Source organism: Mobula birostris, chromosome 28, assembly GCF_030028105.1.
Source record: "Mobula birostris isolate sMobBir1 chromosome 28, sMobBir1.hap1, whole genome shotgun sequence".
NCBI classification, from domain to species: Eukaryota; Metazoa; Chordata; class Chondrichthyes; order Myliobatiformes; family Myliobatidae; genus Mobula; species Mobula birostris.
The window spans coordinates 17027288-17045056 of NC_092397.1; the positions used below are offsets into that span (position 1 = coordinate 17027288).

General features: G+C 53.4%; 1 protein-coding gene across 1 annotated transcript; it reads right to left on the bottom strand.

Moving 5' to 3' along the window:
- Positions 1–4256: 4256 nt before the first annotated feature.
- On the bottom strand, positions 4257–12483 carry ccdc85b (coiled-coil domain containing 85B). The gene has a single exon (XM_072245597.1). It carries the CDS (start codon positions 11917–11919, stop codon positions 11323–11325), a length of 597 nt encoding a protein of 198 aa, XP_072101698.1. The 5' UTR covers positions 11920–12483; the 3' UTR covers positions 4257–11322.
- Between the last annotated feature and the right edge of the window lie 5286 nt (positions 12484–17769).

Sequence of the window (17769 nt, forward strand, 5' to 3'; positions counted from 1 at the left end):
GACGTATCTGCCCCAAACCGCTACCCCGGGCAGCCCTTACCACTCTCTGAGTAAAGGACTTGCCCCTTACCTTCCCTTTGGAATTACCCCCTCTCACCCGAAATGCATCCCCTCTGGTATTACGCATTTCAACCCTTGGGGGCGGACAGATACCGGCTGACTAGTTTACCTGCGCCGGTCGGTAGCGTAGTGGTATCAGCACTGGACTTCGGGGCCAGCGGTCCAGCGGTCCGCGGGTTCGAATCCGGCCGGCTCCTCGCACGCTTTCCATCCGTGCCCGGGTTGAGCCTCGAGCTGGCTACTTGGCCCCGTCATTTAAGAAAAAAAGAAACGGACAGGAATTCTGAAGAAATGCACGATTTTCGGACAGGAAGAATAACATGGAGTTCAATTCTGATTTTGCACACATTCCTCGGGTGCTCCACAGTCCGAACACACACCAGTCAGGAAGCTAATTGGTCATTGTAAATTGTCCTGCAATTAGGCCAGTTTTAAATAGCTGGGTTGCTGGGCGTTGCAAGCTGGGGCCGGAAGTGCCTGTTCCTACAAATAAATGATCTTAACAACCTTTATCAGATCTCCCCTCAGCCTCTGGAACAACCCGGATTTGTTTGGCCTCCTGTTATAGTCCTCTGATGGTAGAATGTAATTTGTTTTAACAAGAAGTGCAGAGTGACCAAGAGCCTAGACAACCAAAACTGTGCTCAGAGTGCAGTATGCTTTTAATTATCCAATCCAAAGTGCGGGATGGTATCCAAAGTCATTCCAGGCACAGATATCTGCGGTCTGGCTAATGAGAGATCGACTGAGGAGGTTTACCCTCAGGGTGTGAGTAACTCTCCCACTGCAGGGACAACAGGAAAAAAACAACTGAGTTCTAAGAGAGGCTCAGGCAGAGGAACGGAAATCCAGAGGCAGCTGGGGCTTCGTGCAGTTACAGACACTGTCTCGCTGGACCGTGTGCATTGTAGACAGCGTCACTGGAGGCCTGGGGCAAAGCTCCTCTGGCGAAAGACTGACCCCGACTTGGGGGACGCCGGGGTCTCTCACACGAGGTAGAGAAGGGGGGGGCGCCTTAGGAACAGAACTTGGGTCACTCACCCCATGGGGACACATGGATGGGATTCTGGAGCAGGGAACCCGTTCGAAGGTTCATTTTATCATCAAGGTACGTACACAGAGTATGACTCTGGGATTTGCCTTCTCCGGAGAGTCGTAAGATGCAGAAAACCATGGAGGCAGGTGAAAGACATCGATCCCCCACCCGCACAAGAAGAAAAAGAGACAGGATGCAGAACTGGGCTGAGGAGTGGCAGATGGAGTTCAACCCAGGTAAGTGTGAGGTGGTTCATTTTGGTAGGTCAGATATGATGGCAGAATATAGTATTAATGGTAAGATGCCTGGCAGTGTGGAGGATCAGAGGGATCTTGGGGTCTGAGTCCATAGGACACTCAAAGCTGCTACACAGGTTGACTCTGTGGTTAAGAAGGCATATGGTGTATTGGCCTTCATCAATCGTGGGATTGGGCAAGATCCGAGAGGTAATGTTGCAGCTATATAGGACCCTGGTCAGAATCCATTTGGAGTACTGTGCTCAGTTCTGGTCACCTCACTACCAGAAGGATGTGGAAACCATAGAAAGGGTGCAGAGGAGATTTACAAGGGTGTTGCCTGGATTGGGGAGCATGCCTTATAAGAATAGGTTGAGTGAACTCGGCCTTTTTCCCTGGAGCGAGGGAGGATGAGGGGTGATCTGATAGAAGTGTATAAGATGATGAGAGGCATTGATTATGTGGATAGGCAGAGGCTTTTTCCCAGGGCTGAAATGGCTAGCACGAGAGGACACAGTTTTAAGGTGCTTGGAAGTAGGTACAGAGGGAATGTCAGGGGTAAGTTTTTTACGCAGAGAGTCTTTTAAGAGACTTCTGGACAGGTACATGGAGCTCAGAAAAATAGAGGGCTATGGGTAAACCTAGGTAATTTCTAAAGTAAGGACATGTTCGGCACAGCTTTGTGACCAAGGGCCTATATTGTGCTGTCGGGTTTTCTATGTTTCTAAAACCCACCCCCAAACCCCTCTCTCGCACAAAAACAGATCACCCAGCCCACCAATCGGCGACAAGAAAGAAAGGGTGGGAACACACAAAAAAAACCCCGATAGGACTGAAAGACGCAACTATGAACTGCAGTCCAATCCACAAATCTCAGGATTTCGATAACATCTCCGAGAGCACTGGGGCTCAGTAGCCTCTCCGAGGGAAGTGACTCGAACCAGTGGCCCCTCCGAGGGAAGTGACTCAAACCAGTGGCCCCTCCGAGGGAAGCAACACAAACCGGCAGACCCACTGCGGGATGCGACGGGAACCACGTGGCCGATGACAAGGTGGGGGAGGTGGCAATACGTGATGGCCGTGGCTGGAATTGGAGGCTCAGGACGGCACTGCTGAGGGCCAGCAACGGTTTACTGGCGGTCCTTGAAGTGAAAAAATAACCGAGGAAGTCAGAGGCCGGGTCAAAGCAAGTTCATGGAGAAGTAGCCGGAGCGAGGCCGAGGCATATTCGAGGCAGAGTCGGGGCGAGGGGAGAGGAGGAGATTCAGGGGCCTCACCCACCCAAACAGAGGGCGAAAGTTGATTGATCCTGTCAAAACATGATGGCAGGGTCCACCCCAGAGTTTATTGACGTGACAGGGCCCCGGGTCCTACAGCGAGGAACGATCCGACGTTTGGACAATTTAAACACCGGGCCAGATGGATCGAAAAGGCAGGGTGCCTGGACCGGAGACGAGGGTCGGGCTGGTTCTGCTCGCTGCCCCATAGCGTTTTATTCTGCTGAACTGAAGCTGAGGCTGTGGCCTGCTCTGGGCTACGTGTTTTTCGTTCTGAATGCTGTCTGCTTGCTTTTACTGTTTACACAATTGGTGTTTTTCTTCCCCCCCCGCCACATATTGGTTCTTTTTTTTTAATGAGTTCTTGTTTTGTGGCTGCTCGTTAGCAAACGATTCTCAAGGTCGTATAATGTATACATACTTTTGATAATAATTGTACTTTGGCTATGAGGGTGCAGAGTTAGAACAGGTTAATGGGAGGGGGATTTTGGGGAAAGGCAAGGTTCTTGAGAGATTTGGGGGGGGTTTGGACCTGGCTGGTGGCGTAGTAGCATCAGTGTCGGACTTCGGGACGAAAGGTCCCGAGTTCGAATCCAGCAGGCTCCCCTGCGCGCTTTCCATCTGTGCTGGGTTACGAGCTGGTGATCTCTTTGGAAACTCACCCGGCAGAAGGCAATGGCAAACTACTGCTGTAACTTGCCTCGCGTGCAAATCCCCACTACGTCAGAGAGGCGTGGAGGGAAATCGTCCACTAACCGGAGAAACTCCAGATGCGATGTGCCTTTCCTTTCCCTACCATGGGGGAAAGATGGAAGGTTTTCGAGGGAATTGGAGGGATTAAAACAGAAGTGGGAGGGAAATTTATCAAAGGATTTGAAAGAGTTTCAATGAGGGAGGGAAGTGATCGAGGGATTGGGAGGGGTTACAATGGGGGAGGGAAAGTAACTGAGGTTCCTGGTGGGTTTGCAATGTGGGGAAGATGATTGAGGAATCTGGAGGGGGAGAGGGAAAGTGATCAATGGATTTGGAAGGGTTACAATGGAGGGAAGAGGGAAGATGAACAAGGGATTTGGAGGGGTTACAATGGAGGGAGAGAGGGAATATTATCAAGAGATTTGGAAGGGTAACAAAGGAGGGGGAGAGGAATTATTGAGGAATTTCGAGGGGTTACAATGGAAGGGGTGAGGGAAGATGATCGAGGGATTTTGAGGGGTTACAATGGAGGGGAGAGGGAAAATGAATGAGGGATTTTGAGGGGTTACAATGGAGGGGAAGAGAGAAAATGAATGAGGGGATATCGAGGGGTTACAATGGAGGGGGAGAGGGAAAATGAACAAGGGATTTGGAGGGGTTACAATGGAGGGGAGAGGGAAGGTGATCTAGTATTTGGAGAAGTTACAAGGGGGGGTATTGGAAGGTGATCGAGGAGTTTTGAGGGATTATAATGGGAGGGGACAAAAGCATCAGGGGATTAGGAGCAACATTCAAACACATTTGTAACTGAATCCGGCACGGTTCTGTGCGCCCGAGAGCGACAAGTCCCCAGATCTAGTGACAGGTACACACGGTAAGGCCAACGCTGCCGCTCAAAACGCACGGTCGCTCTCGCGAGGAGCACCAACAAAACAGGACCCTGTCGCAGGAACGTCACAAGAAGAAAACATTGAGTATTTTATTCTGCTCCTCGGTAAAACTATTGGCTGCACAATCACACACAATAATAATCACGTCCTTCCCGCGGCCTGTGGGCGTCCCGCAACGGTTCGCAGCTGGTCGCCGCCGACGGTAAACTCCCGAGAGTGGCCGTATCGGAGGTTGGACCCAAGACCCCAAGTGAATCTGCCCGGAGCGGAGCGGAAGACTCCCCCTGGGAGGTGGAGGGGCCCCTCGGACTCCGAACGTACTCTGAAGCGCTGTGGCGCACCCGCGATACTGCGCAAGGCGGTCGGCTGGCCTCACTAGTCCTACTAACCGCTTGGGCCAGGAACTGGTGAACGTTGGCAAGCTTTGGACCCAGGTATTAGTCATGAAATATCGCAGGAGGTGGCATCAGGCATTCCGCGAGACAAGCGAGGGCAACGTAGCCAGAATCTGGAAGCTGGTGGATCTCAGTGGTTTGGGCAGTTGACGTTTTGGGTCAAGACCCTTCGTCTGGGTGTTGACCATCCATTTCCCTCCACAGATGCTGCCCGACCTGCCGGGTTCCTCCATCTCTCTGCTGTGCTGCTCACGGTCTGGACTTCCCCAGAGCACTGTAGGTCAGTCCATTGAGTCTGTGCCACCTTGCAGAGAGCTGGCCCATCCCGCTACTAACCTCCTCCCCCGACCCCCTCCCGTTATGTGTGCACCGCACGTTGCCACAAACCCTTCCCGGATTCTACCCCGAGTCCTCACCCTAAGCCGCCGGCCCCGACGGGTAGTTGGGATGTGGGAGGAAACCGCAGCAACCCCGGGGGAAACCCACGCGGTCCCAGGGAGAATCTGCAAACTGCACTCCGCGGATGGTGCCAGAGGTCGGGACCGAGTCCGGGTCCCTGGAGCAGTGGGTCAGCTTCAGGGAAACAAAAGGGTTACTGAGACCAGAAGGTATAGGAGCAGAATTAGGCCACTCGGCCCATCGAGTCTGCTCCGCCATTTTATCATGGCTGATCCAATTTTCCCTCTCGGGCCCAGTCTCCTGCCTTGTCCCCCTATCCCTTCACGCCCTGACTGATCAACCTCTGCCCTAAATAAATATATAAATATACTGTATTAAGTAACGTATGAGGACTGTTTGATGGCTCTGGGCCTGTCCTCTCTGGAGTTTACAAGAATGGGAGTGGGTGGTGGAATCTCATCGAAACCTCCTTCTTCGGCTGTCCGTCGATTTTCGATGTTGACTGAGGCCTGGGCAAGGTTGTATGGAAGACCGGCAGTTGCCCATGCTGCAAGTCTCCCCTCTCCACGCCACCGATGTTGTCCAAGGAAAGGGCATTAGGACCCATACAGCTTGGCACCGGTGTTGTCGCAGAGCAATGTGTGGTTAAGTGCCTTGCTCAAGGACACAACACGTCGCCTCGGCTGAGGCTCGAACTAGCGACCTTCAGATCACTAGACCGACGCCTTAACCACTTGGCCACGCGCCAACACTATCAACTATTGAAAGGCCTAGATAGAGTGGATGTGGGGAGGATGTCTCCTATAGTGGAGGAGGGTCCAAGACCAGAGAATAGAAGGAAGTCCTTTAGAACAGAGATGAGGAGGAATTTCTTTATCCAGAGGGTGGAGAATCTGTGGAGGTGTATTGGGTGTATTTAAAGTGGAGGTCAATAGGTTCTTGGTTAGTCAGGGCGTCAAAGGTTACGGGGGAGAAGGTGGGAGGATGGGGTTGAGAGGGGTAATGAGTCAGCAGACTCAGTGGAACGGAGGAGGGTCGATGGGCCGAATATCTTATGGTCTCTCTCCGCCGCGCTGCTAGATAAGGACGGATGCCTTCCTGAAGCGTTCTACCTCCTCGGGGCACCCGGGACTGGGTCACCACTCCCTCGGTGGAGCAGTGGTGGCCCCGGGCTTGCGTGTTCAATCTACTCCCATAGATCAGAAGTGCTGTCAGTCCGCCGTCTGGATTGCTCACCATTCTGGAGTGTGGGGGTGATGGCCCCCCAAGTGTGGGGGTGTTGGCCCCCCCGAGTGCGGGGGTGATGGCCCTTGAGTGCGGGGGTGTTGGCCCCCGAGTGTGGGGGTGTTGGCCCCCCCGAGTGTGGGGCTGATGGTCCCGAGTGTGGGGGTGATGGCCCTTGAGTGCGGGGGTGTTGGCCCCCGAGTGTGGGGGTGTTGGCCCCCCCGAGTGTGGGGGTGTTGGCCCCCCCGAGTGCAGGGATGTTGGCTCCCCCCCCCAAGTGCGAGGGTGTTGGCCCCCCGCCGAGTGTGGGGGTTTTGGCCCCCGAGTGTGGCTGAGGTCTAGAACCCTGGTACCAGGCTGACCCAAACATGAGCGGGTTAGTTGTGGGCTCTGGAGATCACGTATATCCCTCGCTGCCTTCGAAATCAACAGTTCCCAGGGGAAAATTATTTATTTATTGAGATAGAGTGTGGAATAGACCCTTCCGGCCAGCGATCCCCCGGTCTAACCAATTTACGATGACTGATTAACCTCCCAACGGGGACGTCTTTGGACTGTGGGAGGAAACCGGAGCACCCGGAGGAAACCCACGCGGTCACCGGGGAGAACGTTCACAATCGCACTGGTTTAAGAGGAATTTGGACAGGAGAGGGAGGGAGGGCTGTAGTCCGGGTGTGGGTCAATGAGACTAGGCATGGACTAGATGGGCCAAAGGGCCTGCTTCCGTTCTGTAGCGCGGTACGACTCTAATGAGTGGATGAGGCGAGGAAGGAGATATCTGTAGCATCACTGCTGTACCCTCCAGACCCCCTCTAGGACAGGGGTTCACAACCATGTTTACGCCATGGAGCCCTACCATGAACCGAGGGGTCCGTGGACCACAGGTTGGGAACCCCTGTTCTAGAATGATTAAACAGGCGTAGTTTAAAAAAAATATATGCCAAACCCCTCTGTGCAGAGTGAGATCACACGAGCAACTAACAAATGAGACTAGGCAGAATAGGTTTGGCATAGACTAGATGGGCTGAAGGGCTGTAGTGTTCTAGGTCTCTAGAAAAGTGCATTGGGATATCCATTAATCCGGAAACCCTGCCCGCCCCGAGGGTGCCAGATTATTGGAATTTTACTCTCCTGAGGTCTTCTGACTTTTATAGTATTACTCTTGCTATGGGATCCCTGCTGGTCACCAGGGCAATCCAGACAACTAAATTCTTGGAGAATTGGCCATCAGTGCAGTGGACAGTCTGTAACCTGAAGGGAGAATGTGAAGGCAGAGGTCAAGTTTAATTGCAGGATTCTTGGTAGTGTGCAGGAACAGAGGGATCTCAGGGTCATGAAACGCTATTGCGAGAGAGCAGTGTCCATCATCAGAGACCCCCACCACCCAGGCCGTGCTCTCTTCTCGCTGCTGCCATCAGGTAGAAGGTACAGGAGCCTCAGGACTCGCACCGCCAGGTTCGGGAACAGGCTCTTGAACCAAGTGGTTCACTTGCCCCGTCATTAAAATGTTCCCACAACCAATGGACTCACTTCTCAAGGACCCTTCATCTCATGCACTCTGGTAGAACGCCCTAGTCGGGCGATCTTTCATTGATTCTGTCACGGTTATTATTCGATAGATTTATTAAGTATGCCCACAAGAAAATGAATCTCAGGGTTGGAAGGGTGACATTTAGGTACTTTGATAATAAACTTTGAGCAAGGTGATAAAAGGCATTGATCCAGTGGATAGCCAGAGACTTTTTCCCAGTGCTGAAACGGGTGTTACAAAGGGGACATCATTTTAAAGGTGATTGGAGGAAAGTGTAGGGGGATGTCAGAGGTAAGTTCTTTCATATACAGGGTGGTGGGTGCGTGGAATGCGGTGGCAGAGGCAGATACACATGGGGCATTTCAGAGGCTCTGCAGACGGGCAGGTGGATGAAAGGAACATGGAGCGCTGTGTGGGAGGGGGAGGGGGAGGGTTGGACTGATCTTGGAGTGGGCTCGGCACGATGGGCTGAAGGACCTGTACTGTTCCGCACTGCCGTACGGTCTCTGACCCGTGCACCACAGGACAGACTTCGGGCAGCCTCGCAGGGCACCAGCACGTTGGGTCAAGGGGCTACCGACGCCGGAACCCGCAGCGACGCGCGAAGGAGGCGGAGGAACGGAACGGGGTCGGGCGGCATCCGCGGAGGGAAATATGGGCAGACGGCAATTTGGGTGGAGACCATTCGGCCGCACTGAGGGAAAGAGGGGAGATGGCTGGTATAGAACATAGGGCAGTTCCTTTGTCCCACAATGTCGTGCTGAACCAGCTAATTAAATCAACCCCCCTCCCCAAGAACTAATCTCTCCTACCTACACCATGTCCATATCCCTCCATCTTCCTCATATTCATGTGCCTATCTAAATGTCTCTTTAAAACCTCTAATGTATTTGCCTCTAACACCATACCAGGCATCCATCACTTTGAGTAAAAAAACTTACCCCTCACTAGCCCCCTGTCTAATTCATTGCATGCCCTCTGGTATTAGACATTTCAACCCTGGGAAACAGATACTCTCTGTCCACTTTGCCTCTCATAATCTTGTAAACCTCTATCAGATCTCCCCTCAGCCTCCGGCCGCTCTAGAGAAAACCACCCCAGTTTATCCAGCCTCTCGTGATAGCACACACCCCCTCTAAACCAGGCAGCATCCTGGTGAACACGAGGAATTCTGCAGATGCTGGAAATTCAAGCAACACGCATCAAAGTTGCTGGTGAACGCAGCAGGCTGGGCAGCATCTCTAGGAAGAGGTACAGTCGACGTTTCGGGCTGAGATCCTTCGTCAGGACACGTCTGGTGCCTGGCCTGCTTGCGTTTACCAGCAACTTTGACGTATGTTGCTTGAGAGCATCCTGGTGAACCTCCACTGCACCCTCTCCAAAGCCTCAACATTCTTCCTGTAGTGGGGTGACCAGAACTTGTACACAATACTCCTGATGTGGCCCGACCAAGTTGTCCGGCGTAAGGCAAGAGCTGGCAGGTAACAGGTGGATTCAGGCAAGGGTGTTTTGGACAGATGGCGGGGGGGGGGGGGGGGGGGCGGAGAGAGGGAATGATCAGAAGCTGGGAGGTTAGATTGTGAGAACACTCAGTCCTCTTTCATTATCATTGAGAAATGCATACATGCATTAAGAAATGATACAATGTTTCTCCGGAGTGATATCACAGAAAACAGGACAGACCGAAGACTAACACTGACAGAACCACATTATTATAACATATAGTTACAGCATAGGTGATGGCAGAGGTGACAGAGGGCCAAAGTGGAATCAGATAGGAGGGGAACGTGGGGCGTGGGACAGCAGGAGTGAGGGAGGCCGGGGAACCTGTGCGCGGGTGATGGGCAGGCGGAGGGGGAAGGGGAGGTGAAAGAGGTGAGATCATTGAGTGGATCAGGAGGAGAGAGGGAGAAAAGAGACGGCGGCGGGGGGGGGGGGGGCGTTATCGGAGGTTTGGGAATTCAATGTCCGCACCACCAGGGAGGAGACCGTCAATTGTTAGTCCCCCAGTTTTTAAATGTACCCAAAGACTTCGCCTCCACAGCTGCCCGTGGCAATGAATTCCACAGAGTCACAGACCTCTGGCGAACGAAATTCCTCCTCGTCTCAGGACACATTCTGAGGCTGTACTTTCTGATCCCGGACTCTCCGCTATCCCCACTCTCCACATCCACTCTGTCTCGGCCCTTTCGACGGTCAGCAGGTTTCAATGAGATGCCCCATCCCGCGGGTACAGGCTCAGAGCGTCAAAGGCTCCTCATACATTAACCCTTCCATTTCCAGGATAATTTTGTCAACTCCTTCCCGACCTTCTCCAGCCCTCCCTTCGATAATGGCATCCCCGTGTCCTCCACCCAGAAGACCGTTCGGCCCATTGAGTCTGCTCGGGCTGTGGGCACTCTACTCTGGCCCCTGTGACGGGCAGAGGTCCCGGTGGTGGGAACATTACTTTCGTTGAGAAGAGCGCAGCGTTTCCCCGCCGGCTGCCGGCCGATCTCCGCTCAAGGCGAGGGAGCCTTCGGGGCGGGATTGACGACCTGGTGGGGGGGGGGGCCTGCCACGGGGAACAGGCGGTGAGGCTCCGTGTGGGTGCTGGAAGGAGTGCCCCACCTTGTCATCTTCTCTCCCGTCTCTCCTTCCCCCCCCCGCCCCACCCTGTCTGTGGGAGGGCCCCCCCCGCCCCACCCTGTCTGTGGGAGGGCCCCCCCCCGTGTCTCAGCAAAGCCCGCAGAACTGGAGTGGAAGCCAGTCTGCCCTTGATCCAGAGGGGAGCAGGGGAAGGTGGTATGCCTGGGCCACAGGGTGTCAGGCACGTCCTGGTCTTCACTAATGTCCCATCAAACATTTCAAGTACCTCTCGCACATCCCAGGACGCCATCGCCCAATATTCCAGGATATGGTCTCAACTATATACCGGGACACCGTCTCACCACGGAACACCATCGTCACAGGCCATAGTCTCGCCTATAGTCTCCCTATATACCAGGGCATAGTCTCACCTATATCCTGGGATACCATCTCCCATTTTCCCAGGGTTCCATCTCCCAAAATCCCAGGCCAGAGTCTCTCATATCCTGGCTCACCATCTCCCAATGTTCCAGCCACAGCTTTGCGCGCCCTGGGGCAACACCTCCCAGACATCCAGGCCACATCATCTCAAAATGTCCAGGGACTCCGTCTCAATTTGGCTCGGTTGCACCTTGTCCAATTTCCCGGGATGTAGACTTCCAATATCCTGGGACATGGTCTCGCCTGCTGCATATCCGGGACACCATCTCCCAGTGTCCTGGGCCACGGTCTCCGACATTCTGGAACAGTCTCCGATGTCCCGGGATGTGCACAGTCCCACTCACATATCCTGGGTTACCATCTCCCAAACTCCCGGGCCACAGTCTCACTTCTATCCCGGATGCCATCTCCCTAAATTCTGAACCGCGTGTCTCCCACATCCATAGTCTCACATTGTCTCGTCGCGGTCTCCGGTATCCGGGGGACACGGTCTCCCAATTCAGAACCAGGGACGCGTTATTCCCACGCATGGCTCGGCGGTCGGTCAGCTGGAGCCGGCGCCTCGCCCCGCTTCAGTCCCCGGCGCAGGAGGAGGCGGGCTGCGTCTGGTCCGGGCTGCCGACGCTGCCCGTGCTGGAGCTGCCGTCGCCCAGGTCCCGGGCCCCGCACGGCGCGCCGAGGTCGGAGGATCCCGCCGGGCTGCCGCCGTCGCTGGTGGTCCTGGCCTCGGCGTCCAGCGCCAGGCAGAGCTCCTTCAGCTGGAGGTTCTCGGTGACCAGGGCGCCCTGCAGCCGCTCCAGCTCGGCCAGCCTGCCCAGGTAGTTGCTCACGTCCTCCCTCAGCACCCGGACGGCGTGCCTGCCCAGCTGCTGCCACTCCCGGGCCAGCCTCTTCGCCTTCAGCCGGTCGTTGTCCAGGAAGCAGCAGAGCTCGCTCAGTTGCCGGTTCTCCTCCTGCAGCCGGCGGTTGACCGCCTTCAGCTCCCGGACCTCCAGCAGGTGCTCCCGCAGCTGCCCGTTCACCTGGCGGATCAGGCGGCCGCGCTGGACGAGTGCCGCGATCTTCTCCTCCTCCGCCCTCCGCAGCCTCAGCACCAGCCGCTCCTTGTCCCAGCTCAGGAGCTCCTCCTCGGGGACCTGGGCCACCTCTGCCCCTTCCCCCTCGCTCATCCTCTCTTCCTCCAGCGCGCCTGCTGTCCCCCCACCCTTCGATGAGGGGTGGTGGTGTGGGGAGGGAGGGAGGGGGGGGGGAAGATCCCCGCGGGTTTAGCGTCTCCTTCCCTCCTCCGCCGAGCCGCTGCGGTCCTGCAGGGCTGCGGATGAGAGTGGCCGGCGTGGACGTCCCGCGCGCCGACCGGCGCTCACACCCTGCGGCAGTGCAGACCGGACATCCTTCCTGGCGGGGTCCCAGCGACAAAGCCCCATTCTCCGGAGCACCGCTTCCCGACGAGCGAGGAAGTCAACAGGAACCCAACCCGGGAGGAGGGCAGGGGACGGGAGGGGTGGGTTGAGGTGAGGGGGGGGGTGCTGCGGCAGCCAATCCGGCACCGCGCTCGAAATAGAATCGCTTCTTCTGGGGCGGAAAATTGAAACAATCGTCGGGCAGGGAGGGCTCGATGGGGAGGACCCGGGAGAGTCTGATCTCCCCTCCACGGCATGGATGGCTCGAGTCTGGGTGGGGTTGTTTTACTGTGTGTGTGTGTGTGTGTGTGTGTGTGTTCGTGTGTGAGAGAGAATGCTTCCAGTGCAAGAGTGCATTGTATGTGTGTGTGAGAGTGACAGAGAGGAGTGGTGTGCGAGACCAACTGCGGCGTGTGTGTGTTGTCCACCACAGTTCACTGATGTGTCAGAGAGAGAGAGAGAGAAATGTGTGTGAGAGAGGGATAGATGTGTGTGTGTGTGTGTGTGAAAGAGTACAGTGTCTGCTCTGTGCATGTGAGTGAGTGGGTGCCGTGTCCGTGTTTGTGTGTAAGGGCGAGTGTGTCTGGCGTCTGCATCCGTGTGTGTGTGTGTAAAAGTGTACAGCGTCTGCTCTGTGCATGTGAGTGAGTGGGTGCCGTGTCCGTGTTTGTGTGTAAGGGCGAGTGTGTCTGGCGTCTGCATCCGTGTGTGTGTGTGTAAAAGTGTACAGCGTCTGCTCTGTGCATGTGTGTGAGTGGGTACAGTATCCGTGTTTGTATGCGTGTGTGAGAGAGAGAATCTGGTGTGTTTGTGCGCAAGGGTGAGTGTGTCTGGCGTGTTTGTGTGTGTGTGTGTGTGTGTGTGTGTGTGTGTGTGTGTGTGTGTGAGTGGACTGGTGTAGAGGTGTGTCTGTCTGTGTGTAATTGGGGGTGGACTGTCAACTGTGTGTTTAACGCTAGAACTCAGTGAGTGTGTGTGTGTGTGTGTGTGTGTGTGTGTGAGAGAGAGAGAGAGACAGACAAACAGGGAGATAGGGAGACAGATGCAGAAATGGAGAGGGAGAGACTGAGTGGGATGGGAGAGAGAGTAACAGAAACCGAGAGGGAGAGTCAGAGAGGGGTGCAGAGAGAGACAGAGAGAAATAGAGAGGGAGAGGCAGAGGAATGGGGGAGAGAGAGAGAGACAGAGAGAAATGGAGAGGGAGAGACAGAGGGATGGAGACAGAGACAGAAATGGAGAGGGAGAGACAGAGGGATGGGGGAGAGAGAGAGAGAAATGGAGAGGGAGAGACAGAGGAATGGGGGAGAGAGAGAGAGACAGAGAAATGGAGGGAGAGACAGAGGGATGGGGAAGAGGGAAAGAGATGGAGAGGGAGAGACAGAGGATGGGGAGAGAGACAGAAATGGAGAGGGAGAGACAGAGGGATGGGGAGAGAGACAGAGGGAGAGACAGAGGAATGGGGGAGAGAGAGAGAGACAGAGGGAGAGACAGAGGGATGGGGAAGAGGGAAAGGGGGGGGCAGAGAATGAATGAATGCTGGGGGATCTCTTTTGTCCAAGCTCAGAATTCCAGATCAGCACGTGACAGGAAAGGCGGCTGCTGCTGGAGCAGACAAACTGGGGCAGTTAATCTGCACGGTGACCCAGCACACTGCATCAGATGTGGGTCGGGCTGGGTCCGGTGGCGGGGGGGGGGGGGCGGGGGAAAGGGTTGATAAATGCTGACCGCGGGACATGGATTTACATCCTTACCCGTTACATCACCAGAGACGAAGCTCAGAGTAAAGTTATGTTCATTAACTACCACAGTACTCCCTCAGCACTGTCCCTCCGACAGCGCAGCACTCTACCCACCCCCCTGACGGTTCAACACTCACGCAGTACTGACCCCCAGACAGTGTAAGCACTCCCTCCACCCCCTGACCATAAGACCATGAGTCATAGGAACAGAATTTGGCCATTTGGCCCATCGAGTCTGCTCCACCATTCAATCATGGCTGATCCTTTTTTTTAATCTCCTCCTCAACCCCAGTTCCCAGCCTTCTTTCCGTAACCTTTGATGCCGTGTCCAATCAAGAACCTATCAACCTCTGCCTTAAATACACCTAATGACCTGGCCTCCACAGCTGCCTGTGGTAACAAATTCCACAAATTCACCACCCTCTGGCTAAAGAAATTTCTCCACACCTCTGTTTTGAAAGGGCGCCCCTCTATCCTGAGGCTGTGCCTTCTTGTCCTAGACTCTCCCACCATGGGAAACATCCTTTCCACATCTACTCTGTCTAGGACTTGCAACATTCGAAGGTTTCAATGAGACCCCCCCCCCCGCATCCTTCTGAATTCCAGCAAGTCCAGACCCAGAGCTATCAACCATTCCTCATATGATAACCCTTTCATTCCTGGAATCATCCTTGTGAACCTCCTCTAGATCCTTTCCAATGCCAGCACATCTTTTCTAAGATGAGGGGCCCAAAACTGTTCATAATACTCAAGGTGAGGCCTCACCAGTGCCTTGTAAAGCATTACATCTCTGCTCTTGTATTCTAGACCTCTTGAAATGAATGCTAACATTGCATTTGCCTTCTTCACCACCGACTCACCCTGCAGGTTAACCTTCAGGGTGTTCTACACAAGGACACCCAAGTCCCTCTGCATCTCAGATTCCTGGATTTTCTCCCCATTTAGAAAATAGTCTGCATATTTATTTCTACTACCAAAGTGCATGACCATGCATTTTCCAACGCTGTATTTCATTTGCCACTTTCTTGCCCATTCTCCTAATCTGTCCAAGTTCTTCTGCATCCTATCTGTCTCCTCAACAGTACCTGCCCTTCCACCAATCTTCGTATCGTCAGCAACCTTGGCAATAAAGCCATCTACTCCTTCATCTAAATCATTGATATACAGCAGAAAAAGAATTGGTCCCAACACCGACCCCTGCGGAACACCACTAGTCACTGGCAGCTAACCAGACAAGGATCCTTTTATTCCCACTCGCTGCCTCCTACCAATCAGCCAATGCTCTAACCATGTTAGTAACTTTCTTGTAATACCATGGGCTCTTAACTTGGTAAGCAGCCTCATGTGTGGCACCTTGTCATAGGCCTTCTGAAAGTCCAAGTATACAACATCCATTGCATCCCCTTTATCTATCCTACTTGTAATCTCCTCAAAGAATTCTAGCAGGTTCATCAGGCAAGATTTTCCCTGAAGGAAACCATGCTGATTTTGTACTATCTTGTCCTGTGTCACCAAATACTCCATCAGCTCGTCCTTAACCATTGACTCTAACATCCTTCCAACCACTGAGGTCAGGCTAACTGGTCTATAATTTCCTTTCTGCTGCCTTCCTCCTTTCTTAAAGAGTGGAGTGACATTTGCAATTTTCCAGTCCTCTGAACCATGCCAGAATCCAATGATTTTTGAAAGATTATTTCTAATGCCTCCACAATCTCTAACGCTACCTCTTTCAGTACCCTAGAGTGCAGTTCGTCTGGTCTGGGTGACTTATGTACCTTTAAGTCTTTCAGCTTTTTGAGCATCTTCTCTCTTGTAACAGTAACTGCACCCACTTCTCTTCCTTCACACACTACCACAGCAGGCATACTGCTAGTGCCCTCTGGAATTACATGGATTGGCCTTATCTCAAATAATAACGAGGCAGCCTACAGAGGGGAAGTCATCACCCTGACACAGTGGTGTCAAGAAGACAACCTGTCCCTCAATGTTGCAAAAACAAAGGAGCTGGTTGTGGATTACAGGAGGAATGGAGACAGGCTAACCCCTGTCGACATCAATCGATCTGGGGTTGAGAGGGTGAACAGCTTTAAGTTCCTCAGCATTCGCATCACCAAGGGTCTCACGTGGTCTGTACATACCGGCTATGTGGTGAAAAAAGTTAAACAGCGCCGCTGTCACCTCAGACCATTGAAGATGTTTGGCATGAGCCCCCAAATCCTAAGGACTTTCTATAGGGGTACAATTGAGAGCATCCTGACTGGCTGCATCACTGCCTGGTATGGGAACTGTACCTCCCTCAATCACAGGTCCCTGCAGAGAGTGGTGCGGACAGCCCAGCACATCTATAGATGGGAACTTCCTGCTATTCAGGACATTCACAGAGACAGGTGTGTAAAAAGGGCCCGAAGGATCATTGGGGACCCGAGCCACCCCAACCACAAACTGTTCCAGCTGCTACCATCCGGGAAACTGTACCGCAGCATAAAAGCCAGGACCAACAGGCTCCAGGACAGCTTCTTCCACCAGGACATCAGACTGATTAATTCATGCTGATACAATGGTATTTCTATGCTATATTGATTGTCTGGTTGTACTCTACTAATTATTACAAATTACTGTAAACTACACATTGTAATTCAGATGGAGACGTAACGTGAAGAATTTTACCCCTCGTGTATGTGAAGAACGTAAGAAATAAAGTAAATTTAATAATTACAAACAAGAGAAAAGCTGAAGATGCTGGAAAACCAAGCAACATGAAGGGCTCTTCATGAGTCTTGATGAAGGGTCTTGGCCCAAAATGTTGACTGTACTTTTTCCCATAGATGCTGCCTGGCCTGCTGATTTCCTCCAGAATTTTGTGCGTGTGTTCCTCTGGATTTAACGATTTCTGCCCTGGTTAAAAAAAAAGGTCCACTCTGTCTACACCTCTATCAAATCACCTCTCATTCTCCTCTGTTCCAGAGAGAAAAGCCCCATTCCACGCAACACGCACAAAACGCTGGAAGAACTCATCAGGCCTCCTATGTATTGGTGAGACCCGACGTAGATCAGGAGACCACTTCTCTGAGCACCTATGCTCTGTCCACTAGGAGAAGGAAGATCTCCCAGTGGCTGCCCATTTTAATTCCACTTCCCATTCCGATATGTCAGTCCACGGCCTCCTCTAGTGTCGTGATGAGGCCACACTCAGGTTGGAGGAACAGCACCTTGTATTTCCATCTGGGTAGCCTCCAACCTGATGGCATGAACATTGACTTCTCCAACTTCTGGTGCGCCCCCCACCCCTCCTTCACCATTCCTCATCTCCCTTTCCCTCTCTCACATTATGTCCTTCCCTGCCCATCGCCTCCCTCTGGTGCTCCTCCCCCCTTTTCTTTCTTCCATGGCCTTCTGTCCTCTCCTGTCAGACTCCCGCTTCTCCAGCCCAGTATCTCTTTCCCCAATCGATTTCCCAGCTCTTTACTTCACCTTCTCCTGGTTTCACCTATCACCTACCACCTTGTACTTCCTTCCCTCCTCACCCTTCCTTCTCAGTCCTGAAGAAGGACCTCAGCTCGAAACGTCGACTGTTGACTCTTTTCCACAGATGCTGCCTGACCTGCTGAGCTCCTCCAGCATTTTGTGTGTGTTCTACGGTCTCCTACCCTCTCATATCAGATTCCCCCTTCTCCAGCCCTTTATCCCTTTCACCTGTCACCACCACCTTGTACTCCTTCCTCCTCTCACTCCGACTTCTCCCCTTCCTACCCCGGCCTTTACAGCTCCCAGCTCCTTACTTCATTCCTCCCCCTCCTGGTTTCACCTATCACCCTGTGTTCCTCTCTCCCCTGCCCTCATCTTTTAAATCTGCTCATCTTTTTTTTCCCTCTAGTCCTGC

Excerpts from the sequence above, each read along its gene's own strand:
- ccdc85b (XM_072245597.1), bottom strand. The coding sequence starts at position 11,919 with ATGAGCGAGGGGGAAGGGGCAGAGGTGGCCCAGGTCCCCGAGGAGGAG.